This window comes from Thrips palmi, unplaced genomic scaffold (assembly GCF_012932325.1).
Source record: "Thrips palmi isolate BJ-2018 unplaced genomic scaffold, TpBJ-2018v1 HiC_scaffold_16, whole genome shotgun sequence".
In the NCBI taxonomy this organism is placed as follows: domain Eukaryota; kingdom Metazoa; phylum Arthropoda; class Insecta; order Thysanoptera; family Thripidae; genus Thrips; species Thrips palmi.
The window spans coordinates 3,378,943-3,405,567 of NW_023144625.1; the positions used below are offsets into that span (position 1 = coordinate 3,378,943).

The 26,625-nt window shown below is 50.2% G+C and overlaps 2 protein-coding genes across 4 annotated transcripts in view; one reads left to right on the forward strand and one right to left on the reverse strand.

The window, feature by feature from the left end:
• LOC117642041 (UDP-glucuronosyltransferase-like) overlaps positions 1 to 26,625 on the forward strand; it is an 84,636-nt gene that overhangs the window by 27,761 nt on the left and 30,250 nt on the right. The window contains exons 5-6 of one of the 3 annotated variants that reach the window (XM_034379824.1): positions 24,709 to 24,928; positions 25,798 to 26,560. The exons of 1 other annotated variant lie outside the window; for it this stretch is intronic. In XM_034379824.1, the coding sequence (XP_034235715.1) occupies positions 24,709 to 24,928; positions 25,798 to 25,828 (251 nt within the window). In that variant the 3' untranslated portion in view covers positions 25,829 to 26,560. Of the gene's footprint in view, positions 1 to 24,708; positions 24,929 to 25,797; positions 26,561 to 26,625 lie in introns of those variants that run through there. One more of the 3 variants, XM_034379823.1, reaches the window with a different exon arrangement.
• Positions 19,999 to 22,050, reverse strand: LOC117642042. Its single transcript, XM_034379825.1, has 3 exons — positions 21,652 to 22,050; positions 20,214 to 21,548; positions 19,999 to 20,135 (listed from the first exon to the last, which is right to left on the reverse strand). Exons 1-2 carry the CDS (start codon positions 21,948 to 21,950, stop codon positions 20,570 to 20,572), a joined length of 1,278 nt encoding a protein of 425 aa, XP_034235716.1. The 5' UTR covers positions 21,951 to 22,050; the 3' UTR covers positions 19,999 to 20,135; positions 20,214 to 20,569.

Genomic DNA, 26,625 nt, shown 5'->3' on the forward strand with positions numbered 1-26,625 from the left:
AGTGGTGAAGCAAGCAGAAAAGCGTAAATGCAATGTTCTTAGCCTTGTCTGTGATATGGGAAACCGTGGATTATTAAATTCACTTGGTTTTTGCACTAAAATGCACAAATTGAAATGGTGCATTCCGAATCCCGTCAACCCTGAGAAGAAATTGTAGTGCATGCCTGATCCTGTTCATGTTTACAAGTAGTTGAAGGAAATGCTGTGCTGCAATGGCTTCTTAACTCTTCCCGAAGATAGAGTGAAGGAGAATGGGTTGTCATCAAGGGAAGTCTCTCTGGAGCATATCCAGTGGCTGGAAAAGTTTCAAAGAGATGAAGATTTGCAGTTGATCCCTGCTCTCACTATCAAGGATCTGGATACCTCCCACTTTTCCAAAATGAATGTGAAGTCTTTTTATGGTACTTGGACATGCTACAGGATGTGCTCTTCGTACCGAGTTATGAGAAGTTTAGTTCCCAAAGAATTTGAAACAACTGCCTGGTTTATTTTAGCTGATGGTAAGGTGGTTTCAACTGATGACTTCACATACTTTGGTTTGCCTTTGGTTTCAAGGACATTAAGAGGCTGTTGAACACCTGAAGTTAGTTATAAGAATCTTTTCCGGCAGCTCTGTCCCAGGTGGGTGGAAATCTGTACAGTCCCACATCATTTTTGCTTCTCGTGAGAACTTGAACTTCAAGAGCATTTATTAAAGGAGAGGAAGTAGAAATTTGTTCGTATGGTAAATTTCTCTTCTGATGTGATGGAGAATGTATTTTCTGTGATCAGATTAAGGAAATCAAATCCAACCCCTCTGGAGTTCAAGCACCGATACAAACATATGGTTCTTTCACAGTACACACAACGTACTCGCAACTCATCCTATGATTATGATGAAGTTCCGTGTCTCCTTGATAACATTTTAGATACAGCAAAAAATGTGACCATGAGCCGTTTGTTGCTGCAGACTTTACGTGGACTGATAAGGTTACACCTGGATCAAGGCCAACACGCTAAAAGCGGAACCTGGTTTTCCTAGGAAGCCAATGGTAAAGGTACATAGGCGATTTCCAGGAGGTTCCTGGGAAAACCAGGAACCGTTTTTACCGTGAATTCATCAGGACAACATTTTGTACAGAGTGTGTGGCTACATTGTTCACTCCATGAAAAGACGGAAGATGTTGCAATGCGAACAATGTATCGCTCAGCTGAGTCACAATGGGAGCCAGCCGCACCCTCATTCGGTAGTGGTTATATTGATGGATTTCAAAGAAGGAGCACAGGTCAGAGTGAGTGGATGCGGTATTCCGACTCCTGAGAGTTGTGGAGTACAACATTCAGAAATGGATGCCACGACTCCTGGAGACCCGTATCCCTCTCTGCCTTGTGCTTGAAGAAATTTTAATCCCGAGGCTTGCTTCCATTAATCTTCATACTTGCCATGATGTGAAAGACAAACTTCTGTCTACTTTCACATTCATGAGATTCAAGCAGATAGCGTTCCACAAGCTCTCGCCTCTGAACAGCAATTCTGGCTCATCTCTCTGTTGGCACTTCGGCGGCGCCAACTACAAAATGCACAAATTTTTCTTTAAATTTCGTTTAAAATCAAGCGGCGCGTTCGACCAGTGTGGGCGCGTGGCGCGCGGCGCGGCCGGGGCGACGAGGCCCCGCCTGCCTTGCAGTGTGCACGACGGCGGCCTCGCGGCGCGCGCGGAGTGGGGGTACGTCGGTCACCTCGCCGACCCGAGGGTGACCCGAAGGACTGCCGAAGGGCTGGCGCCGGGCCGGTCCGGAGTCCAGCAGCCCGCTCCGGCGACGCGCTGTCCGAAAGCCTACAACTCGGCCACTCTCATCCCCGTCGTCAAGAAGACTAGTTCTTGTGTGAGAAGACCCAAGAGAGAGAGAGAGAGAGAGAGAGAGAGAGAGAGAGAGAGAGAGAGAGAGAGGGCCACCCCACGTTGCTGTAAAAAATCTGAAATTGGTAAGAATACACTTATTTCCCTATTCACTGTTCATTTCTGTCTCCATCATTACCCTCTCCGTGCACAAAGATCAATCAATAATCGAACCTACATACTTTGGAGATTAGCGGGATTCCCGTCGGTAAGCCAGTCAGGGCTACCCTTGCACATTGAAGCTAATTTCTTTCATCAGTATTAGTACAGAATTTAACCCGCTAACATTGGCGCAGTCGGTTTGGACAGCCAATTTATCTTTTTTTAAAAAAAGCTGTGATTTAGTAATTTTAAGCGTTATCTTTGTGCACGTGTGGGTGTGACCACGTGTTCTGCCCTTTTTAAGGTTTTTTTTTTTGTGAGTGTCCTTTATTTTGTGTTCTGTGCGAATTTACGCCGCATTTACCGTGAAAAAAGAATATCTGGATCATGGCGATGGCGTCAGAAAATGATATGGCTGAGACGGAGTTGGTCATTAAAGACCCGCACGAGATGGAGGAGCAATTGGAAAGAGCCCTTCTTTTGGCGTCGGAAGAGCAGTGTGAGCAGGAATACCGTGACATCTGGTTTGGACACGAGGATTCCGCTGAACTGACAGGGTTCACGTCGTGGAGGAATTGGGTCGGCAACCTCGAGGTGCCGGACACTCGTATGGCAAAGAAATTGTTAGCTTTTCGCACGGGGAGGAGGGTGCGAATAGATTTTACGGATGCGGAGTCCACAAGATTCTGGTCAAAACGACAACACCAGTGCTACGTGGAACGGGAAGGGAAAATGAGGGAGGAGCTAGAGAGCACGCAGCATAGGCTTGCTTCTCAAGATGCAGAGTGAGTTCAAACGCATGTCCGTGCAACTCACGGCTATGCAAACTGAGCTGGCGTCCCTACGCCAGCCGCACGTGGCAGAGTTGAACAGGACCAGTGTAGGCCTGGAGTCCGGGGCGCGCGATGAGACGGGCGTAACGGGGACCACCCTCGTGCCTGCTTACGCGCGGCCTGGGACCGTGTCTGCGCTGGCAGCCGCGGCAGGGCAGGGCGCGTCGGTCCAGCATGCAGTTCCCCAATCAGAGGGCTGCGGTAATGAATGTGTTGACGAGTCGTGTGATGAGACAGGACGCTGACATGAAAGGATACCAGACGGGAAACATTTTCACAGCGGACGGACTGGAGAGACTGTCGGAGTCATTGCTCGGGAAGGTTGGCCGACTTTTGCACAAGTTTGGCGATGTGTGTTCAATCTTGATCGGCGCAGCCTGCCTGGGCTACTCCATCAAGCTCATCCTGGACATAACTTTCTATGGACGCCTGTGGTATGGAGTTTTTGGGTGTGGATTCTCCATGCTGGCCGGTATGTGTACCGGGCTAGCGGGGACCATGCTCCATAAACAGCATACACGACAGTGGCAAGGACAGGGACAAGCGCCGAGCCAGGAGGAGCGCCCGGCCAAACCGAAGAGGCCGCGGCGCCGTGCGCCCAGGACAAGGATGGGGATGACCATGGCAGCGCTCCCCGCGCCGGCGCCGAGCAGCAGGTGTGACGAGACCGGGTCCGGATCGGAATTAGAGAGCGTGGTGGTTCATCATCAGGGCGCGGCGGGGGCGCGCGAGCCGGATTTCGTGGAGGAGGGCAGTTTGGAATCCGAATTCGTCACTTCGATCCGGCGGATGAAGAGCCAGGTGGGCACACACACCGGGCGGCCATGAGGATGGCGTGTAAATAATGTGAAGTACGGGTGTGTGAGACAGAAAGTGCGTGTGTGAGACAGAAAGTGCGTGTGTGTGTGTGTGGGTGTGCGTGAGTGCTTTGAAAAAAAAGGGAAGGGGTCTTTTGAGTAGAATTTTGGTTGTAAATAAATTTCGTAGATTTAAATTCAGGGGACTGATTTAAAGGGGGACCCTGGTGAAAAAATGGCCAAAACTGCCAAAAATTGTATTTTTAAAGTTCATAGATAAAAATGTGCATAGAAGGTTTCAGATTCAACGGGCTGAACACCTTTAAACTATGTAGGTAGTTCCTTCATCATTTGGAAAGAATTAACATTGAGATTGTTGTTGTTGGCTTATACGCTCAACTTCACACCTTTGCTCGGTCGACAAAAAATTTTGTCGTAGAAAGACTTCCTGCGTTCCTGGTTGACACGTACATGAGTCGTCTTGCATGGACTCTATTCGTTGATGACTTGTCGACATTTTAGTGATGGAATCTTGATATCAGCCCTACTTTTTTTACAAACACCTAAAAGTTTGAAAAAAAGGCAAAAAATTCACTTTTTTTAAATGTTAAAATTTGAAAATTCATATCCCAGGACAGAAGTTGAAATTGAAAATTCCGTCACTAAAATCTCTTCTCTACATCTTTAGGATAACCCAAAAAAATTTTCAAGACTTTCCGTTCCAATGAAAGACGCAGGAAGATTTTTCCCCAACGCTCTAAAAAACACTAAAAAGACACTTTTCTCAGAGACCGTTCAACGTTTTGGATACAATTTTGTTTTGGGAACTCACCATAATGAACCTAATAATTAAGCAAAGTTTCAACTTTCTGGGATTATTTTAAAGCCTACTTGACAGTTTCACCAGGGTCCCCCCTTAAAGGGAGTAAATTGAACTAGCGGTTAAATAGGGAATAGGCGTAATTTCGGGAAAGTTTCGATTCCAATAGATTGTAAGTTTGTTGGTTTTAGATTCAAATTAGGTTAAGTTAGTTTTTAAGAACAATACAAGGTAGGTGTACGCCAGACTGTGTCTTGTCGTAACAGGCTTCGCGATGCTGCGCCAGTTTCGACAATCCACGCCTGGCGTATACACCTACCTTAGCCTGCGGCGCTAACCTGCCTTCGGCAGGCTGCCTTCCTTGGCAGACCGTGGAAATGGGCGTGATCCCCCAAAAAGATCATTTGGTCATCAAAATCTACACTAATGGGGCTAAACTTTCGGTCGGAGGTCTGAATGGATTCTATTTTCGTCATCAGCAGCCTCTAAAACATTTAAAACGACATTGAACTTGACAAAAAGTTGAAAGTTCCAAAAAAGTTGTCTTTTTCCTGCCGTTTTTAAAGTGTTTTTTGGCTAATATGACCGAATGGATTGAGATAGAAAGCTGAATTTTGGTGTGTGGCGAGCCAAGGATATGCCCAATGACCCTGCAAAATCTCAGTAGAATCGGCCGAGCCGTTTAGGAGGAGTAGTGCGGACACACAGACACACACACACACACACACACAGACAGACAGACATGAAAAACTTTTCAACCCCACTGGAGTAACAGGCTTCGCTATCGCTCAGCCAACAAAGCATAACTTACTGGGCTAGGTTCCGATTCTGCACGGGACTGAGACGGCCCAGTCCCAGTTGACCTTCCAGCTGGCGTCCGCTGCTGTCCGCCACCCCTTCCGCCTCGTGGTGCTGGGTGTTGGCGTCGCTGCACTCGGCCATTGCGCACCCGGTCTTGTTGCCCGCGGCCGTGGTGCCGGCCTCGCTGTCCTCCTCGCTGTCCACCTCGTTGATGGCCCCCTTGGCGTCCTTGCTGGATCATTTGACCTGGCCGGAGGGCCGCCAGGAATGCCTGCGTGGCTTGGGCGGCTGGTACGGCCAACAACAAAGCGTTGTTCTCCATGCTACGACACAGAAACAACAAAATTCACACTTCCTGAATAACGACATCACACAGATCAGTCCCTGACACCACTTTTCTTGGAAAACAATCAATCGATTAATACATGAAACTATTTTATCGAGTTAATACACATACCTGTAGCTGTTTTTGGCCAGGGTCTCAAAGTGAAGCAGCGTCTCTCTCTCCGCAACGGTTTGTCGGTTTGGCGGGTTCACAGTCGCCAACATACCGCAATATAATATCGTTGTTGGTGGGTTATCAGTGATCAGACAAGGCTGCCTTTGATATTTTATTTAGATGAGAGCATACACTTTGAAACAAAAATCGCAAGCTATGTTGATATCACGTTCATATTATTAGGTTTGGAAAAAATGAGTGTTTTAAATAAGTTGGCAGTATTTACGGAAGCCGCCGATGCAGAGCAACTACTGGAGTCATTCTAAATTCAAATCCAAAGGTTTTCTGGTGCAGAGTCCAGTGAATTCAGTGATTTCTGTTGAGTCGGTCGGTTCTGATTTTGTAGTGAGGGCGACGTCACACTGCAAAAGATAGGGTAGGGGGCGTTCGAGGTTCAAAGAGAGGGGCGAGAGGGATGGCCCCTGTGAACTGAAGGGTAGGCAGCCCACACAACGGGCGCGTAAGGTGGGTTGCCTATGCGGACTCTGGCGCCTTGGCAGGTTTGCGCGTCCGCTTTTAGCCCATCTTGGTCATGCTAAATAAGCAGACACTGATTGAATTTTAACTTCTGTTGTTACTGGCTATCACAATCGCACACTAACGCATCGCTCAGCCACTACGCGTCCAAACTAAACGGCGCGTACCCCTACTTTAGACAGTCGAAAACAGTTTTTCAGGCTCACTCCTCCACCTTTACACCCACCTGAAGCCATAATTCAAGGTCCAGGCCCAGGAATGGCAGCAAATTCAATGGGGGGGAGTTTGACATGATGCAGCTGGGCGCTGTTGGGCTGGCCTGGCTTGTTTGGTCCCATGGCAACCTTGCAGCGCCAAGGTGGCCAACTTGCACTGCCAACCGCCAACGTTGAAGGCGTGTTGGCAGCAATGTCGCTGCCAAGCAGAAGGCCGTGACAGTCATGGTGTTTGTTGCCTCATAGATTTCCAGATTCAAGCGTGTTAGTGCTAGCATGGATCTTTATTTGAACAAACACGCAGTGAATTTTCCCGTTTCCGCGAATCTATGTTCCTGACAGTGCTCGGCCTGGCAGCCAGCCGGGAACCCGCCGCGACCCCAGGCGACCCCAGCCACTTCGCCGCGATCCCACAAAAATTTTTCGCGACCACATTTCGGGTAGCGACCCCAAGGTTGAGAACCGCTGGCTTGGACTGCTACGCGACTGCGCGAGTGCCGGTGGATGTCAAAGGTCCACGGTCCCGACATCCCGACACGCTGGCGGCAGTGGGGACGAGGGCGGACAGTCTGGGTGCTGCATTGCCAATCCAAGTGTCGACAGGTACGTGCTGTCTCACAAAGCCGGGCGCGGGCGGCGGGGGAAGAGGAGAGGGGGGGGGGACATCTGGCGGAAAGTGGCACCGCGGCCCGGCTCGGGCCGGCGGATCCGGCACTGCCGGGAAGACCTGGAACTCCAAATGCATTCCCAGATTCCCAGGTGACACAACGCAAAAGAACGTGACATTTTGTCACATTCGTTTCAACGTGATGTTGCGTTCCTGGAATGAGAGTGTAATAGTCTAGATTGGTGCGGGAAGTGAGGTGGAAGCAGCGCCCCTCCCCGCGCTCCCTGCCATTCGCCCGGCACGACGGGCAGGCACCTGCAGACTGATTCCGAGAGTCGGTGTCGTCGCTCTGTCTCTCTCGCACTCATGGGGCGTCCCGCATAGTTGCGAGGGAGACAGAGCGACGACACCGACTCTCGGAATCAGCCTGCAGGGGCGGTCGGCGGGCCGCCGCTGGAAGGGACCTGCACAGGCGAGCAAAAATTTAGTCTCGGAGTCGCTAAACTGGACTCGAACCGAACGTATGACCCCACCGAACGAGGAATCCTCTAGACGGGGCACGCGGGGAGGGGCGGGGGAGCGCCCGACGCTGCTGCCACCTCGCTTGGTGCGGGGCCCTGGCCCATGGGCGTGCTGCCGTGCGGCGGACGTCATTTTGCACTGTTCGTGCTGCTTGCCCGCACTGCACGCACGCACGGCACTCACGACGTCATCGGCGTCCTTATCGACTCGCATTCGGCCATACAGTGTCCAGGACACTGTGTCCTGCCCATCGCCCATCCTGGCCGAGCGGGCCGCGCGCGCAGGGTGATTCGGCCACGGCTCTCGGCGAGGCCAAGCACACACTAAATGCTTATGGACTTTATGTCCATAACTATGGCCGTTTTTGTACATACAGAACTTATGTACAAATTTGTACATAAATTAGGTACAATTTTTTACATACTTAAGCACAATATGGAAATATTGTTCCTAATTTATGTACAAATTTGTACGTAAGTTCTGTATGTACAAAAACGGCCATAGCTATGGACAATAAAGTTCATAAGACATTTAGCGTGCACGGCCCGAGCCACCCCGTCGGACCCCCCCCCCCCCCCCCCCCCACACACACACACACACACAAGGCCTTGGCGGCCTGCCCGGGCATCGGGGCTTTGGACCTGCGGTGGTTGTCGAGCACGCGGCTCGGTGCCGTGCGGGGCTGTTTTGATACCGAACTCAGATACTCAGCAGTCAAGTCGCGGCACGGCGTGGCGGCGCGAGCGAGTCACGGCGAGCCGCCCGTCCCTCGGCCCTACACTGGAGCACGCGCCGCTGGGCAGGCCTCTAGGCCGGCCAAAGCAGGCTGGGCTGCAGCGCGAGGGTCAGGACGAGGTCCAGGAGTGAGGGCGGCACGGCGGCACGCTCTGCAGCACTCTGCAGGCTGCGGAGAGCAGCGCGGCGTCCAAGTCCAACGAGTCCAGCGCGGCGTCGACGGCACGGCCACTGTCTGGGACACGCGGTGTCGAGACGACGGTCTCAGACACGCCGCACGCCGCTGCGAGCATTCTTTAGAATCTTAGCTTTACGACGGTACCAGGGGCGGCGTGGGGCCTTAGGGGCCTGGGCCGCAATTTGCCTACATACAGGGGCAAAAGGGCAAAAAGGGCCCGGATTGATACCTTCCTAGGAGGGGGGGGGGGGGGGCGGGTGGATATCGCCGCCTAGCCGCCTGGGCCACGCCGCCCCTGGACGGTACTCGGTTTTTTTCATAACTCTAAGTTTTATGATAGTTCTGATAAAAAGAAGTGGCAAAGTCGGGCCTACTTAGCCGACGCACCCCTCATCTCTCCCCTCGCCTGCCGCGGCTGCCGCTGGCACTACCGGTCGGCTGCTTCAGCCGGATTCCGCACAGTGCTCTCGTCGGACTGTCGGCGGTGCTGCTGGCGGCCAAGACCCTGGAGTGCTTGGCCCGCTGCGGGTCCAGCTCGGCCGGGCGCGAGCAGCCCGTGCCGCCCGCGCCGACCCCCGTGCAGTCCGGCGCCGTGGTGCCCGCCGTGCCCGCGGCCCCGGTGGCGGGGGCGGGCAGCGCGACGTCCGTGGCCACCACCATGGCGCCCAGCAACAACGTGGGCTAGTGGAGCAGCCTCTTCAACGGCCGCGGCTGCCGCTGGCACTGCCGGCCGGCTGCTTTAGCCGGATTCCGCACAGTGCTCTCGTCTGACTGTCTCTCTCGCACCCTTACGGGACGCCCCATGAGTGCGAGAGAGAAACCTCCCACTCGGAATCCGCCTGCTGGCTGTGGCTGTACCTCGATCGGCGAACGCGTCTGTCTGTCTGTCGTTTGGACGCGTCGGATCGCCCGTTTCGTTGCTCTGGTGACCAGCGAGGGCGAGCGCGAGCGAGTACTCGCGACCAATCAGATTTCGAACAGTTCATTCGTCACTCTGTCTCTCTCACTCTCATGGGGAGAGAGACAGAGCGACTGCTGCCTTGGGCGAAACTTCCGTCCTGCTGAACTTTTTTTGAGTGTAGTCTTTGTAAAGGTGCGCGGTGCACTCGGTGCACTCTCCGCCAGATGTGCAACCTGCGAGCCACACGAGCCGAGCACCTTCCCGTGACTTCGTCCCAATGATGTGGCATGCGACTTCGGCGTCGCCGCGTCGCCTCCAAGTCCCACGTCCCGAGTGTCCGACTGCCCGGTCTGTCCGGGTTGAGGGCGGGCGCCGCGGCGAGCAGCGCGAACCCGTCCTGGACAACAGCGGCCAAGACCCTGGAGTGCTTCCCCCGTCCAACACCCTGGATTGCTTTGCCTGCTGCCGGGTGCAGCGGCGTGTTTCGGTGCGCGGTGCGTGGGCACGGCGGCGAGGTCGCGGTGCTGCTGCAGGAGAACGACGGCGCGTCCTCGTGGCGCCCCGCGGTTTCACGGTGCAGGTGCGTGTTTTCGTCGCTCTGTCTCTCTCACGCTCATGGGGCGTCCCGTTTAGGTGCGAGAGAGACAGCGTCGCACTGCCGCAGCCCGGGCCTGCGCGGTCTAACCCTCGCGTGGCGGTGCTGCTGGCGGCCAAGACCCTGGAGTGCTTGGCCCGCTGCGGGTCCAGCTCGGCCGGGCGCCAGCCGCCCGTGCCGCCCGCGCCGACCCCCGTGCAGTCCGGCGCCGTGGTGCCCGCCGTGCCCGCGGCCCCGGTGGCGGGGGCGGGCAGCGCGACGTCCGTGGCCACCACCATGGCGCCCAGCAACAACGTGGGCTAGTGGAGCAGCCTCTTCAACGGCAGCGCCACGCGCTTCGGCGTCCGGGGTGCTGCTGGCGTGCGTCATCGTCCTCATGACCGTGGGGTGGGGTCGCTGCTCACGCCCTGGCTGGTGCCCTACATCCGGCTCGTACCGCGAGGCTTACCACGCCGACACTCGGCCGACGCCGAGCTGGGCCGCGCCCTGGACGCCCGGCGCTTGTCCGGCTGCTGGTGGAGATGTCCCTGATTTGCACCACGGCGCCGGACTGCACGGGGGCCGGCGCGGGCGGCACGGGCGGCTGGCGCCCGGCCGAGCTGGACCCGCAGCTGGCCAAGCACTCCAGGGTCTTGGCCGCCAGCAGCACCGCCGCGCGAGGGTGGCGGCTAGCCCGCGCAGGCCCGGGCTGCGGCAGTGCGACGGTGTGGGACTTGTAGTACTAGGTCAGCTGCGAGTGCTGCTGTACCTGCAGCGGGCCAAGCACTCCAGGGTCGCGGCTTGCGCGGTGCGCGGGGCAAGACGGCGAGGATGGCGGTTTTCTTGCGCGGTGCCTTGGGCTGCTTTGCTTTGCCTGCTGCCGGGTGCAGCGGCGTGTTCCGGTGCGCGGTGCGTGGGCACGGCGGCGAGGTCGCGGTGCTGCTGCAGGAGAACGACGGCGCGTCCTCGTGGCGCCTCGCGGTTTCACGGTGCAGGTGCGTGTCCACCCGCAGCCTGTTTCTGAGAGTCGTTTTCGTCGCTCTGTCTCTCTCACGCTCGCCCAGCAACAACGTGGGCTAGTGGAGCAGCCTCTTCAACGGCCGCGGCTGCCGCTGGCACTGCCGGCCGGCTGCTTTAGCCGGATTCCGCACAGTGCTCTCGTCTGACTGTCTTTCTCGCACCCTTACGGGACGCCCCATGAGTGCGAGAGAGAAACCTCCCACTCGGCATCCGCCAGGCAACAAGTTGCACTTTGCCCCTGTAGGTAGGCAACTTTTGCGACATCCCCCCCCCCTCAACCCGTCTCTGGATCCACCCCTGCCTCACTCCACTTTTCAAAACGGACGCGCAGGTCCACCCGTTTCGTAGCTCTGGAGGGGGTGGGAGGGGGCGGGAGGGGGTGGGGTTGTCCGAACCCACCCTACGACCCGCGCGCGGCGCGGACCTGACAGTGTTACTTGCTCTGTGCACCTGACATCAACAACATCGACGCCATGCCGCCACGCCGCCAACAAGCCGCCGCCGCCGACGACGCTGCACGCACCGACGCGGGGATGCCTGGTTATTGCGACCAGGCCGACTTACTGCATCACTCTTCCTGGGACGTGGCAATGAGGAGATTTGCCAAATTTCTAAGCGAGCGCTGCTGGCAGCTCGACGCGGCGTTCAGAAGATGCCTCAACGTACCCAGCATCGGGGTCCATCCGCTCGGCGACATCGACGGGACTTTGGTCGTCACCTTGAAGCGGGTGTCGGTTGCCATCCCTGGCTGGGAGGGATATGAGTCCTTGGAGCGCAAACAGCGTCTGCAAGAGCTGTTTGACAGGCTCTGTCCGGGGATGGGGCTCGTCGCCCAAGACCAGAACGACGCCGACGACGAGGAGGTCAGCACTATTCGGAAGAACGCCTGTCTGGTAGAATCGTTTCTAAATCGATGGCGAGTCTCTATATTGTTTTTCTCCTGATAGAGCTGCTGCTGTCTAAAATCCTTATTCGGAAGAATTTTCCTCCAGATAGAGGTTTAGCTGTTTGAAATCCTTATTCGGAAGAATTTTCCGAATAAGCATTATTTGCCAACATTGTCCTATTCGGAAGAAAGTGGCCAAACTGCGAATAAGGCGTCAAGGGAGAGGGTTGCGTGAGACTACTTTTCAGAAGATGAAAAATTGTTATGTTCAACGTCCCTGCTACACACCACATACTACTGCAGGAAACCTTTTATCTGTATATCTGTGATAACTTGCCTGAACAAAGATAGCAGCCAGACATACCAAATATCCTGCTGAATTTCAGAGGCCTACTAATTAATTACCATTATGCAAATGTTGAAAGTGTATCAATGATTCTTGTGTGCTAAAAATGTTTTGTTATGGTAGTGCAACTTTCCTGACTACCTTTACATACTCCTGGCAGCTAATTGTCAACCTTTATATTTGATTCAGGAAACATCTTATCTGAGTGATAACTTGCCTTTATATTAAAAATATCGTTGTTATATTGTTGTCAATGAATAATTAAATTAAACAGTTCAAGATTTTTTTTGGGTATTAAATTTACTTTTTCAAGATTTTCCCCAGGGAGAACAAAAAAGTCCAAATTATGTCAATGTGACCTCAAAATGAGCTATCTTTGCTCAAAATTTGGTCCATTTTGATGTCCAAATGACATCATTTCATGTCAGTTTGATTTAATTTTGACTATATGCTCTCTTTGGGTCATGATTTTCTTCCCCCCTGCCTAAAGCGAGTTTAAATTCTGGTGGAGGCGGCGCCATTGTATGTTGACTGCAAATAGACAATCTTTTGCAGGGCGGGTGCAGGGGTTCTGCTGAAGGTTAAGTACTTTCTTCCGAATAGAGATTTAAGCAAAATCATACCTGTTGGGAAAATTCTTCCGAATAGTGACTGAGCCCTTGTGGATCTCTATCCGGAAAAATACTTTTAAAAAAGCAGTATTCTTCCGAATAGTGTTTTTAGCATCCCGAAACCTTATTCGGAGGAAAGCTTTCTTCCGGATAGTCACAACCCGACGAGGACGACGCGGGGCTGGCGTGGTCCCATTTCACCGGGTGCTGGCAGTGTACCATGGAGAGGAGGCTACCACCACCCACCGAGAAAGGCCCATCGGAATCGGAAATTCGGTGGGAGTTCCCCAGCCCCGCAGGCGTGAGGTGAGGGGCAGGGAGCACCCGCCTCCTCCTCCTCCCCCCCTTCGCCGCTCACCGCTCTGCTCAGGCGTCCAGCCAGCCACGCGCCACGCACAGTCAGTCTCCGCTCCGCGCCGCAGCCGCAGGTCAAGGTTGAAGCCACGGAAAACATCTACACTGCGAGGATGGACTTTGCCTTTGCCACGGACGCTGAACGACGAGAATTCAGGCCCATCTTCGTGAGCGCCCTGATGAAGGCCGTAAAGCTGTTTTTGGACTACCAGCTGAGACGCGACCAGGTGACAACGACTGTTTGGATCGCGGATGGCCTCCTGATGCTCGTTTCCTCGCTCCCCGTCAACGTCGCCGAACACCTGCGGACCCTCGTAGACGGAAACTTCATGACGGCGGAGGTTAGTAGCTTCGGGTTTGAGGCGCGGTACTACTCACGCGTATCGCATCCCGAGGAGTGGTTCGACTGCGTTTGCTGCATTGTCAAATGTGTCGGCAACGCAAGTGCAGCGAGTGCGGAGCGTCAGTGATAGCTTGGACAGTTTGGCAGAGCTTGTGTTATTAGTCTTGTGATTTGCTCATTACATTTTTTTATTTTTATAGTTGCGTTTACCCAGAGCAACTTTTTATCTTTAATTTATCACTAGATTTAATTTGTGGAACTGAAGTTTTAATGATATCAATCATCATAAATTTTCTAACCTTTTTTCTCAATGATTGTTGTCTTTAGCGTTACGAGTCAGTTAAATGTTTTAATGGTACTGAAGCAACTTTATCTTCAATGTATCACTAGACAAGGTAGGATTACGCCAGACCGCGTCTTGTCGTAACAGGCTTCGCGATGTCTCGCTGCCTGTTCCTACAATCCGCGCCTGGCGTACCTACCTTGGCCTGCGGCGCTAGCCTGCCTTCGGCAGGCAATGGCTTGTCTGTCGTCGGTTACTTCTAACTTGTTTCTTTCTGGGGGGCTGGACCCCCTTCATTCTACATAGACTTGCTTCATCTTCAAATAACACGATCTTGACCCTTGGAACTTTTTAACTTGTTGGGGCTGGGGGGCTCCGCGCCCCAGGCCCCCCTTTTTTTAAGACAGAAGAGATCTGCCTACGGAAAACTCGATTTTTCGCCGTTTTTTATGTGTTTTTTGGCTATAAAAACTGAACCAGTTGAGCTAGGATGGTGACATTTCGCGTGTGCCGAGCCAAGGACATACCCAAAAAGTGTGCAAAATCTCACCGAGATCGGCCGAGCCGTTCAGGAGGAGTAGTGCGGACACACACGCACGCACGCACGCACACGCGCAGACAGGAAAAACTTTTCAACCCCACCTGAGTAACGAACGGGCTTCGCTATCGCTCAGCCAAAAAGATTTGCCTGTTTGCCGAAATTTCGGTGTACCCTATATTTCAGACGCCCTCAAAAACTATACCTGAGCACCAATCGCATCCGCTTCGATTGTTCAAGGACCCTGTACTTGAAGCGAAAGAGGGGCCATACTCAGATTTTCCTCTGCTCCCTCCACTTAAATTAATAAACGCATTTGTTACGAATCGCCCCTGTTACAAATCGCCCCATACTCCCTTACATTAGAGACAGTATTTCCAAATCGTGCTCAAGTATTTATGAAATTGTACCCCATTTGGTGTTGTGACAAAGTTGCTTCTGTTGCAGGATAACGCTATGAACGTTTAAACAAGGTAGGTTTACGCCAGACCGCGTCTTGTCGTAACAGGCTTCGCGATGTCTCGCTGCCTGCTCCTCCAATCCACGCCTGGCGTACCCACCTTGGCCTGCGGCGCTAGCCTGCCTGCGGCAGGCAATGGCTTGTCCGTTGACGGTTATTTTTTAACTTGTTGAATGCTGGGACCCCCCTACATTCTAAATAGAGTTGTTTTATCTACAGATAACACGATCTTGACCCTTGTCACTTTTTAACTTGTCGTGGCTGGGCCCCCCAGACCCCCCTTTCTCCAAGACAGAAGTGGTCTATCTGCACACTCTAAAAAATAATGGCATTTCTACTACACCGTCGTAAGGTAAAAGTACCAACTTCGGTATGGGAAACGACAATCCTATACGTGATTCGGAAAATTCCTATGCTTTTCGTTCAATTGCCAATGCGGTGTAGTAAAAAACCGAACGTAGTATAGGAATCTGATTTCCTATACTCGTGTTCGGTTTTTTCCCACACTTTTTGGTAGAAATCCTATTACTTCAGGCCATTGTATACTGCTTTTCCTACAACCCATTAGTAAGAATCACAAACATTTCTGAAATATTTTTTCAGGAGAGAGGGGACCAAAACAGACGTTTAATATTAATAACAGGCTAACGGCACAATGACTAAGGCGGCAAAGCTGCTCAGAGAAAAGTAAAGAAGGCTCATGTGACGTCAAACCGTTAATAGAAATTGGCACTAGACGAGATTCGTTAAAACCGGTTTAAACTTATTTTGTATCTTGTTCTGGCCCATTATCACATCTGGTTTTAGATAATTTTGACTTCTTCATTGAAACTTGAAATGGGTTTGTCTCTGAAAATCGCGGCAACTCAGAACTACTTATGTAGATGAGCCATGGTTTTGAATCCTTGCGAAATTTAAAGTTATATTATTATGAAGCTGAAAATAAACGTAGCGCTCCAAAGCATTTTGACATCGTCTATTGTTAAGTTACCTTGTAAAAGGTGAGCTGTGGGTAAGGGTATGGCCCACTGTCAGCCGCCTGACGTCAGGTTGCACAAACCTGCCGCTAGGTGGCGCTTGGAGCGCCGTGCCCGTTCACCAATAAGTATTTCCGATTTATGTTACGAAAGTAAATAATTTTTGATAAATATATCATCTGTTGCCTAAGTAAGTGTCAGCCCTAGCCGTTGGCTTTCAGTTTTATACAAAATATGACACTATAGTCGAGAAAAACGCTTTTCCATGTTGCCACTCGCTGGCGACTGCGGTCGGCCATTAGGTTGGGTGCACGCAAGATCCGACTTGTGGTACAGAGTCCGGGAATGGACTGAGCTGCCTCTTAGGTGGAAGAAGCTCTCTATAAGAGAGAGAAAGTGACTTTAATTTTTAATATGCCTTCCGAATGGTAGTGCCGCTGGCGCCATGTTCTCTCGGAATGTGTTCACTATTTCTCATAGTAAGCCTTCCTATGAGGGTATCGGATTATCACCACATCACGTAACGAAAATATCCCACAACTCGTATGGGACTTTTACCATACACGGTATAGTAGTTTTCCCACACCCTAATACAGTAGAAACCGAACAACACGTATAGGATTTTTGCCATATCGGCAGATGGTAAAATTACCATGTCCTATGTGGGAAAATTCCTATACCGAATAGGTTAAATGCGTCCGATACTTTTATAGGATTTCTACCACAATTTTTTTTAGAGTGCAGAAATCTCTATTTTTCGCCGTTTTTTAGGTGTTTTTCGCCTATAAAAACTGAACCAGTTGAGCTAGGATGGTGAAATTTCGCGTGTGCCGAGCCAAGGACATACCCAAGAAGTGTGCAAAATCTCACCGAGATCGGCCGAGCCGTTCAGGAGGAGTAGTGCGGACACACAGACACACAGACAGACAGACAAAACTTTTCAACCCCATTGGAGTAACAGGCTTCGCTATCGCTCAGCCAAAAATGATTCTTTTAGTTAGGGGTAACGGCGGGTTTATGCTCAGTTTTCCTTACGTTATTACGAGTTTCCTTACGCTTTTACAAGATTCTTACGCTAAAACGAAAATTCCATCGCGTGTGTTTATATGGGGGCATTTACGGTGCTCTTACGCTATGACAAGCCCTTACGCTACGCAGAATGGCTACGACGGGCTGTTGGTTTTAAGCCCTAATCCATCAGGATCAGGATGTATTTTAGGCCCTTACGCTAAAACAAGTTGGCGTAGCAAGGCGCGGTAGATATGAATCTGACCAATGAGAGGCCACGTCGTCTTTTGTTGCCAAGTGGAGCGCGTTTGAGCTCTCAAAGTGGAGGGGGTCAGCAGCGATGACGTATTTCCGCTCTCGACTCTCGTCCACTCGTCGCAGCGCAGCCAAGGGAGAAGGTTAGGTTTTCGGTGCGGCGTGGTTGTTGTTTGTTTTTTGTATTAAGTAGAGTATTCCAAGTGTCAAGATGCCCCCAAGAAGATGGGCGGTAAAAAAGAAAAGTTGTCGCCTGAGTCCAAAGCCCGTATGGATCGGGTGATGGACAGGTTTAAGGAGTCGTTAATTGAAGAGATGCGAAACAACAGATGTCTTTACGCTCGAGGCGATGAGTCGTATAAAGATCCCGGCTTAAAGGCCAAAACGTGGCTGGAAATTGGAGCAGCTCTGCACTGTAAATATATACATTATACTTGTGTACTTGTACATGTTGCTGCATATTATGTGTTACCCTTGTCTCAACTGAACCTCATTCCAGGGCCCTCAGATACGTGTTGCAAGACATGGGAGTCCTTGGAACGCTCTTACCGAGCTGAGCGGAAGATCAGGAGGGAGGGCAAAAGTGGAGCCAGCGCAGAAAGTACGCGCAGGAAGAAGCCCTTCACCTTCTTCGAGCATATGTGCTTCTTGGACGAGCACATAACCATGCGCAAGCGAGTTCCTTGAGTCCACATGGTAGTCTTGCTTTTGTTGCGCTCAGTTTGGTAACGTAGGACCATTTGTTTCCAGAACGAAAGGATTCATAGGGGATCACACTGAGTCCGAGGCTGATGATGAGGAGGCTGCAGATGTGATTGTTTTAAACACCGAGGAAGACGTTCACTTGGGCGCGTGGCGCGCAGCGCGCGGCGCGGCCGGGGCGACGAGGCCCCGCCTGCCTTGCAGTGTGTACGACGGCGGCCTCGCGGCGCGCGCGGAGTGGGGGTACGTCGGGCACCTCGCCGACCCGAGGGTGACCCGAAGGACTGCCGAAGGGCTGGCGCCGGGCCGGTCCGGAGTCCAGCAGCCCGCTCCGGTAGACCAGCTCTTATTTTGCGAAAGTGAGAATTCCGCTGGGTTCCCCGACTCAAAATGACCGAAATGGTGAGAAAACTCTTAATTTGAAAGCCCAAGGTCGTCAGACTTACCAAAGCCGTGCCCCAAGACCCTATATAAAGGCAAAAAGCCAATTTTTTTTTTCGGATTTTCACCAAACTAAGTTAGACTCTAGGGTAAACAGGCCATAAAACGATCCTTTGGGCGAAAATTTCGTCCGTTTTGCGATATCTCGACTCCTTCATGCCCAAACGGCCTCCCCAACCGCCCGCGCGGCGTCTTTTTTATGCTCACGGTTGGGGAGGCCGTTTGGGCATGAAGGAGTCGAGATATCGCAAAACGGACGAAATTTTCGTCCAAAGGGTCGTTTTATGGCCTGTTTACCCTAGAGTCAAACTTAGTTTGGTGAAAATCCGAAAAAAAAAATTGGCTTTTTGCCTTTATATAGGGTCTTGGGGCACGGCTTTGGTAAGTCTGACGACCTTGGGCTTTCAAATTAAGAGTTTTCTCACCATTTCGGTCATTTTGAGTCGGGAAACCCAGCGGAATTCTCACTTTCGCAAAATAAGAGCTGGTCTACCGCTCCGGGGACGCGCTGTCCGAAAGCCTACAACTCGGCCACTCTCATCCCCGTCGCCAAGAAGACTAGTTGTTGTGTGAGAAGACCAGAGAGAGAGAGAGAGAGAGGGGGGGGGGGGGGGAGGGGCACCCCACGTTGCTGTAAAAAATCCGAAATTGGTAAGAATACACTTATTTCCCTGTTCACTGTTCATTTCTATCTCCATCATTACCCTCTCCGTGCACAAAGATCAATCAATGATCGAACCTACATACTTTGGAGATTAGCGGGATTCCCGTCGGTAAGCCGGTCAGGGCTACCCTTGCACATTGAAGCTAATTTCTGTCAAATCAGTATTAGTACAGAATTTAACCCGCCAACATCTCTCCAGCAAAACCGCTGGAGGAAAGTACCTCACACAAAGGTTGAAGGGATGTCGTCCGAAGCCAGCCACTACAGCCACCGAGCTAGGTCCCTAGCTTAGGTGCGCTGCTTCCACATGAGTGCCAGCGCCTCAGAAGGCCTACCTCACACTGGAGCACGCTGCTTTCCCACCGCAGTCCTGTGGAAAGGAGGTGATGCCAGCAGGTATACAGTCCCACCAGGTATAATCCCACCAGGTATAATTCCCAGCAGATATACGCTATTTTAATTAAATTTAATAAACGCGGGTTCCCAACAAGTATAAATCCCACCAGATATACACGTATTTATTAATTTAAAAAATGTGTGCCAGCAAGTATAATTCCCAACAGGTATACATCCCAGTAGGTATAAGTCCCGCGAGGTATAAATTCTTAAAAAAAAACCAATTGCTTGATAAAGTTTAATTACAATTAAAAGAAACCATTAAAAGGTAAAATGTAAACAAATGGTACATCAGTTAAAAATCTCAACAATCATGATAATCTCTGCTCTGCAGATTGGGCACTGAGACAGCTTGGACTCGTCAGTGCCTGCGCACTGCCCGCAGAAAATACGGTGGCCGCATGGGATGGCTGCATGGGTCCTGTTTTCAGTAAGGCAGATTCTGCAGCAGTCTGTCGACATAAAAAAGGACGTAAATAACGACAGCATGCGCGGTAAAGAGCATAGATTGTGATTGCAACACTACCTGATGGATCCTCGTCTAAGACAACGGCAGCGCGGGCTGCGGCGGCGTTCGCAGCTTCCTGGACGCTCTGTTGAACCGCTCTAACCTCGCGCACTGTAGCCGCGTCCTCCGGGAGCTCCTCTGGCTCTGAATCAGAGAGGCGCAGTCCACGCCCACGCCCACGTCCGCGTCCTCGCGTTGGCGGCCGGCCCCGTGGACGCCCTCGTCCACGGCCTCGTACAGGTGCTGCTCCTGCTGCACGGGCGAGGCGCGGCCTTCCACGGCGCCTTCCACGGACAGGTGAAGCATCTGGTTCGTCGGTTGGCGAAGGAGGAGCTCGTGCAACCGCAGCAGGGCGCAGGCGAGGACGACCAGGACCCCGTCTGACTGAGCCACGTTGGAGGTCTGAGAAAACAAATAGCCGTCAACCAAACGGAACATTACATGAACATGCTGCAACCTTTGACCCTTTTCGAAACTCACCACGTTCCTGGACAGGAGGGGAAAGAGGCGAAAGAGGATGTTCGGTGACAAAATCCTGAGTGCTGAAAAGATCCTGCGACAACTGGTCAGTCTCTAGTGTGAGACGTGTGCTGAAGTCGACGTGTCCTGGTGGCATGAGGAGTGGCAGTGGCTGCAACACGTCCTGAACATCCTCGTTAGCCTGGGTATCCTGTCCGTCCTGGGTATCGTTTCTACGAGTTGGCTTGGCACCCTGGACACGGATCACATCCAAGTGAGCCTGAATCAACTCGAAGTTGATGGCCTCTGCAATCACAGTGCATGTGAATAAGAAAATGGACGATGACGCACGACAATGACAATACTAATGACAGGTACTACTTACTGACAAAGTCCCACACTCCGGGGCGAATTGTTCCAATCCGATCCTGAAGTGCCTTGTGACTTGATTCAGAGAAGTTGTTCGTTCTGTGCTTGGAACGGTGTACACTGACAAGGTCAGTGCCGATTCTGACCATCCAAGTTTCACGCACATAATCCAGGAACGGCTGCAGCTCTCCCAGAATGCCGTTCATATGAGCTACATACTCAATAGCATTGAGACCGAAGATCATTTTGTTCGAAGGAAGAAGAGGAAGAACATAGCACATTCGGATCACTGTCAATGCATTAAAGTTGCGCTTCACAAAAGTGATGAGCCCGAGGAAACCCAAGTGGCGATGTAATGCCTGACAGAAATGGAACCAGCACCCCTGGTGGATAGTAGAAGGGAAAACGTCTCTGATCACTGGTACGAATGCAGCCTCATAGTCAGTAACAATGTTCTCCGGTGCAAGAGATGGCGCCAAATCTTTCACAAATGCGAACAATGCACGATATGCAACCTCCGACTTCGATTCCATGAGCGCATAGCACACTGGGAACAACTGTAAAAAAAACAGGATGCGTAAGTTAGCGTACGTTACCGTAAGTTTGCGAATAAATTCCACTTTCAGTTCGTTCCTCACCATTCCCTGATACAAAGCTGAGATCACGAGCAGCTGACGAGATGGGGGCGTGTCAGGCCGACTAGCAAAAGTCCCATCAATAAATAGCCAGAGAGCAGCCACCATAATATTGAGCATCAAATCACTCGTAAATACGAGTGACCTGTGACCTGATGGTCCCACAAGGCCTCGGGTCATAAGAGAGCCATCAGGACACTTGCCATACTTGTCTGAGTACCGTTGGTCAACAAGGGACGACTCAAACTCCTCGAAGTCCTGCGGAACGGGCGGGTGCTGTTCAGAGCGAGCCCGGTACATCGACGATCTACATGACTCGAAGGTGATTTCTGAGCGCGCACCCTCATCAGCCCTGCACGTCACCACAACAGGTAAATAAATAGAACAGGTGCACTAGTCGAGACAAACGTCACGCCAGGCAGACAACAGGCATCACATCCTAGCGTAACACTTACCTATCGCAGGCTTGAGTAAACACGCTCTGAATCTTGCCACCCAGCATTTTCTTCGCTTCTTCCTTGCAATCTTGCTTGAGAAGCAGCACTTTCTCTGTCACATAGTCTGGTGGATGACTGTGCAGTCCAGTGGCGTTGACAATCAGACGCTCTCCCTCCAGTTTCCCGCGCATGTTGCACTCCGTACACTTCATGTAAACATTACCGTTCCTTCGACCGTTAATTTTGAAGAAATATCCATCTCCGTTGGTGTAAGTAAACCCTTTCCCAAGTTTGCCGGGCACTCGCCGAGTCTCCATAGAGAGAGATAAACACGGAGCGGCGAAGCACGGTGGGACTGGACAACACGGAACGGCGAAGCACGGAGCGGACGGCGGACTGACACTGACGCACTGCTGTGCAGCGCCGGACGGCCGTAGTTCCTAACTTCTCCGCAGAGAGGGCGTTGGTGACATGAGCAGCGGAGCAGACGACGCACTGACGAACCGCGCGCCGTTCAAAGAAATACATATAATTACATATGAAATAGGTGTATATCTGGTGGGATTTATACTTGTTGGGAATCTGTGTAAATTAAAATAAAATAAAATAGTGTATATCTGCTGGGAATTATACCTGGCGGGAATTATACCTCGTGGGATTATACCTGATGGGATTATACCTGGTGGGACTGTATACCTGCTGGGGTAACCCCGTGGAAAGAACAAAAAAGGGGCAGTTTTCTGCCCACAACATGCATTTTCACGTTTTTTGTAGCTGCTGCTAGGGTTGCCCTATACACAAACTTTTTATGACGGAATATTAAAGTTTGATCCTTTATCTTCAAATTCCACCCCGGGATCGTTCAAAATCGATGTCCATCACTAAAACCCCAGATACAAGAAATGACTGAAAAAATGGGAAAACAGCCATTGGAGCAGTCCAGTCGGGAAACCGACGCCGGATACTTGTTCCTCGGCCGATTTTACAATTACAAAAAGACAATTTTTAGACAGCTGGAGCCGATAGGGACCGAGCAATATCGATTTTTACATTTTGACCAAATTCACCTACATTGTGTCAGAGAAAACGAAAATCGTGAATAAAATCCAAACCATGCGTTTTTCGCCCCTAATATTTTAGGGCTTTTCTTAGACCCATAGGGGGTACCGTTGACGCAACTTGCGATGAAATCGGCGCTGGTCATGTTTTTCGATCGGACTTCTTAGAAAAAGTGTCTCTATACGCCATACACTGCGAGAAAAGATCACGGTAAATCCTGTACTGATTACTCCAGACTTCACCGTACTTTTTAACAGGAAATACAGTCGTTTTTTACAGGCAATACCGTACTTTTTTTTACATGGAATCCCGTACTTTTAATACCTATCAAAAACTGCTATAATTTTGTTCAGACGGTTGACTCTCTTTTTCCAAGTTCCTGATGTACGCAACTGCTAAAGTCGGAGTCCTGGGCCCCCCTTCCGACCACTCGTTGTAAAGGTCTTGACGAGACCTATCGAAAGATGCAATAAAATTTTTCAGTTGGTTGACCCCCTTTTTTCAAGATCCTTTTGTGGACAGTTCTTGGAAGTGGCCTTTGTTGGGACCAGATCTGGCATGGACTGTACGGAAGAACGGTAACTACTGTTAAAAAACTACCGAATATTTTGTAAAACAAGTACGGTAAATACTGTAGGCTGTACGGTGGATACTGGTTTTTGAAGTCCGGCAAAGTTTGGCAAAAAAATTATCCAGGATTTACCGTTATTTTTTCTCAGAGTGTATCGGTCGGAACCTTACCTCACGCGGAATTTCAGATTGAAAACAGGCACTCCAAATGCATCGCTGCTACATTCTTTTTTCTTCAGAAGTATCGTGTTAAACTGTTACTGATACATTTGACTGTCGTCTTTTTCAGGCCCGGACTGGCCCGGCCGCGGGGGCGCGAACGCGCCCGGGGCCTCACGCGAAGCGCGGGGCCTTTCAGCCGCGGGCCACGGGGCCTTTTCTCCGCGGCAAAGTCGCGGTCATTGTCTATTTACGTACTTAAATCGAGGGGGCACCACTTATTCCACATTTCGTGGAGATTTCTCAGGATTTCGCGTCAAAATTATGCCGGGTTCCGCGAGATTTTCGTGGTATTTCGCGATTCTTGTTACCATATCAGATACAGTCTACCTCCGCCATCGTGGCGACTGTGGGCTTAGAACCTACGAAAGCTCTCGATTGAAGGAGCCGCGGATGATTGATTACCTCTAGTATCAGGCAATCATTTAGATCAAATACAAATTTTGCGAAACTCCCTGATGTTTCCCCCGTTTCAAAGTTACATTTGCACTGTTCGGGATTATTTTGTGAAATTACGATTAGTTTGCTGTTAAATCTGTACGACGACCTGCTTGTTAATTTCAAAAACGATCTGATCATCCATGTACAAAAATGTACAAAAATGTAGAAAAATATTTTTTAACTTACAAACTTAATCCTCAAATTTTGGCCGTTTCAGGCACTTTTTCTTCCTGTATAGTAAGAAAATATTTTTTTCAGACTTGCTTTTACAATTATACTTGTAAATTTACGATTTCACCTGTAAATTTAAGAGGCAGTTTGTAAATTGATAGACAATTTGTCAATTGACAATTTACTTTGTAAAAAAAAACAAGCAGTTCGCGACACAGATTTAACAGGCAAATATTCGTAAAAGTAAGCTTTGATTTGTAAGAAAACAAGTTTACGCATGATAAAACGAGAATAGTCGTAAGACAACGATTTTATCAGGAAAACTACGATCATTCGTCAGTAACATCAAGATTTCACCGTAAAATTACTTATTTATTTCTTAATTTATGAGTAAGGTTTGTCGAAAAAATGGCAATTGTTCATTTCCTGAGTCTTGTCGTTATTTTACGAATAATTGTTTCTAAAATTACAACACTAATTGTGGGGATTACTGTTGTAAAATAACGACTTCTCTTCTAACAGTGTGGTTTCCCCGGATATGGCAAATTGGTTTTCACTGCTTTCCAGGTTTCCAAGCTTCGTATATTTGAACTATATTTGTGTGCTTCCTGGCAGGGCACCCCAAGCTGCGCCTGTTCGTGTCGCACTGCGGCGGGCTCAGCACGCACGAGTCCTCCTCCAACGGCGTTCCAATGCTAGGCGTACCGCTGCTTGTGGATCAATTTCTAAACGTGGACAAAGTAGTGCGCAACGGCATGGCAAGAATGCTGCCCATGCCAGAAATAACGAAAGCTCGATTCGTAGCTGACGTGAAAGAAATGCTCCAAAATTCTTCGTGAGTATGAAATAGGCACATATGATTAGTTCTTGCTTCATTCGTTCATTTTGGTTGAGGGCGCGGTAGGCAGATTCCAGACCTAAAGGGCAAGCCATTTGCCAACACCTCATGGATTTGGACCAAACTTGGTATACCTTTACCTTTCGAGTCAAAAAAAATTTTGGTGAAATTTTTTTTTTTTTTCAAACCAGACTTGATAGTTGTGTTGAGAATGTTGCAATTTAAGGCCACATAAGGAATATTCAGTGAAGTCTTTTCTATGTCTAATAATTCAACTTTCAAAATACAATAAAAACAATTGAATTAATAAACATAGAAAAGACTAAATATTACTGAATATTCCTTATGTGGCCTTAAATTGCATCATTCTCAGTATAAATATCAAGTCTGGTTCTAAATTTTTCAAGACGAAGCTTTACTTTCGTCGAAATATGACTGCTGACTCGAATAGAAGCAAATCTAGGTGAAAATCATTAATGGGTTTGGTCTCTTTTGGACTCGTAAACTTTAATATCTCCCTAAGTATTTAGTTAACCGTATTGGCACTTGGCAGGTGAAAAGAGAACATAATGATGAGTCTTTGGTGAAATTTTGAGCACTTTTGGTGATGACGTCAAATTGTCTAGAAACATTTTTTTATTTTAAACAACAAAAAAATTTTTGAAAAAAAAAATTTACCAAAAATTTTTTTGACTCAAAAGGTATAGGTATACCAAGTTTGGTCCAAATCCATGAGGCGTTCGCAAATGGCTTGCCCTTTAGGTCTGGAATCTGCCGGTAGCGGTTCGAGGAACCCTGTAACCGTACCGTAAAAGCGGGTAATACGGACCACAGTAGGTGATGTTTAACACCTCTTCCGTTCTTAGTGGTCGGTGCTGCCGCCTAGCGGAGGCCTAGGTAACAGCTTCGGAGAACCTACCCTAACCAAACCTGTATGTACCGTGGATAACATGTTGTGCATAATGCCGATCGGATGGTGCTCCAAGATAAAAAAAAAAATATATAGAACACTTCGATCCCTCCTAAGAAAACCATCCTTACTCGCCTGGGCGCTAGGAAAAATCCTAACTCGCTAAGGCGCTAGTCGGGAGAATATAACTAGTCCGAGGTTGATTTTGACAGGGAGCAGAAGAAAGGCGAGAAAGGATGGTTTTCCTGGGAGGGGTCAACTTCCTGGGGACTAGCAAGTTTTATCATAAACAGTGCAGTGGTCTGGGCGTGTTTGGAAAGTCCCGTAGACAGTGACGTGACACCAAAAAAGGCCCTCTAGACCAAGATCCGCTTCCTCGCCCACCCGTGAAGTACGAAGCTATAAAAGACGACTTTAAGATCGCAGAAAGTCGTCTGCAGAGTGCTCCTTATTTTAACGTAAGGATGAAATCAAGACTAAACTGTGCTGAAGTGCTGAAGAATCAAATTTGTCACTTCATGATGAAGTACATAAATTCAAGCAGCAAATTGAGGAACTCTCTGAGGGCGTCTTTCACCACACCAGCGCTATCTGTCGGTGTCGGGTAGCTGCCCAGTCGGTAAGTTACCAGCCGGCCCTACCCTGGCGGTAGGTCTTCGTGCGGTAGATTCTCAAGCTCTAGCCTCATGAACTGAGATGTGAATGTGAATGTGTGAATGTGCAAGTAGATGCAGTTGGCGGGTTTCCGGTTCCCGAATCACTCTCGCGGGTGTCGTGTTCGTGT

Bases quoted from the DNA above. Each gene is read 5' to 3' on its own strand.
- LOC117642042 (XM_034379825.1), bottom strand. From the start codon at position 21,950: ATGGAGACTCGGCGAGTGCCCGGCAAACTTGGGAAAGGGTTTACTTAC. The intron at 21,549-21,651 runs GTAAGTGTTACG...GGTGACGTGCAG, and splicing joins TTTACTCAAGCCTGCGATAG to GGCTGATGAGGGTGCGCGCT.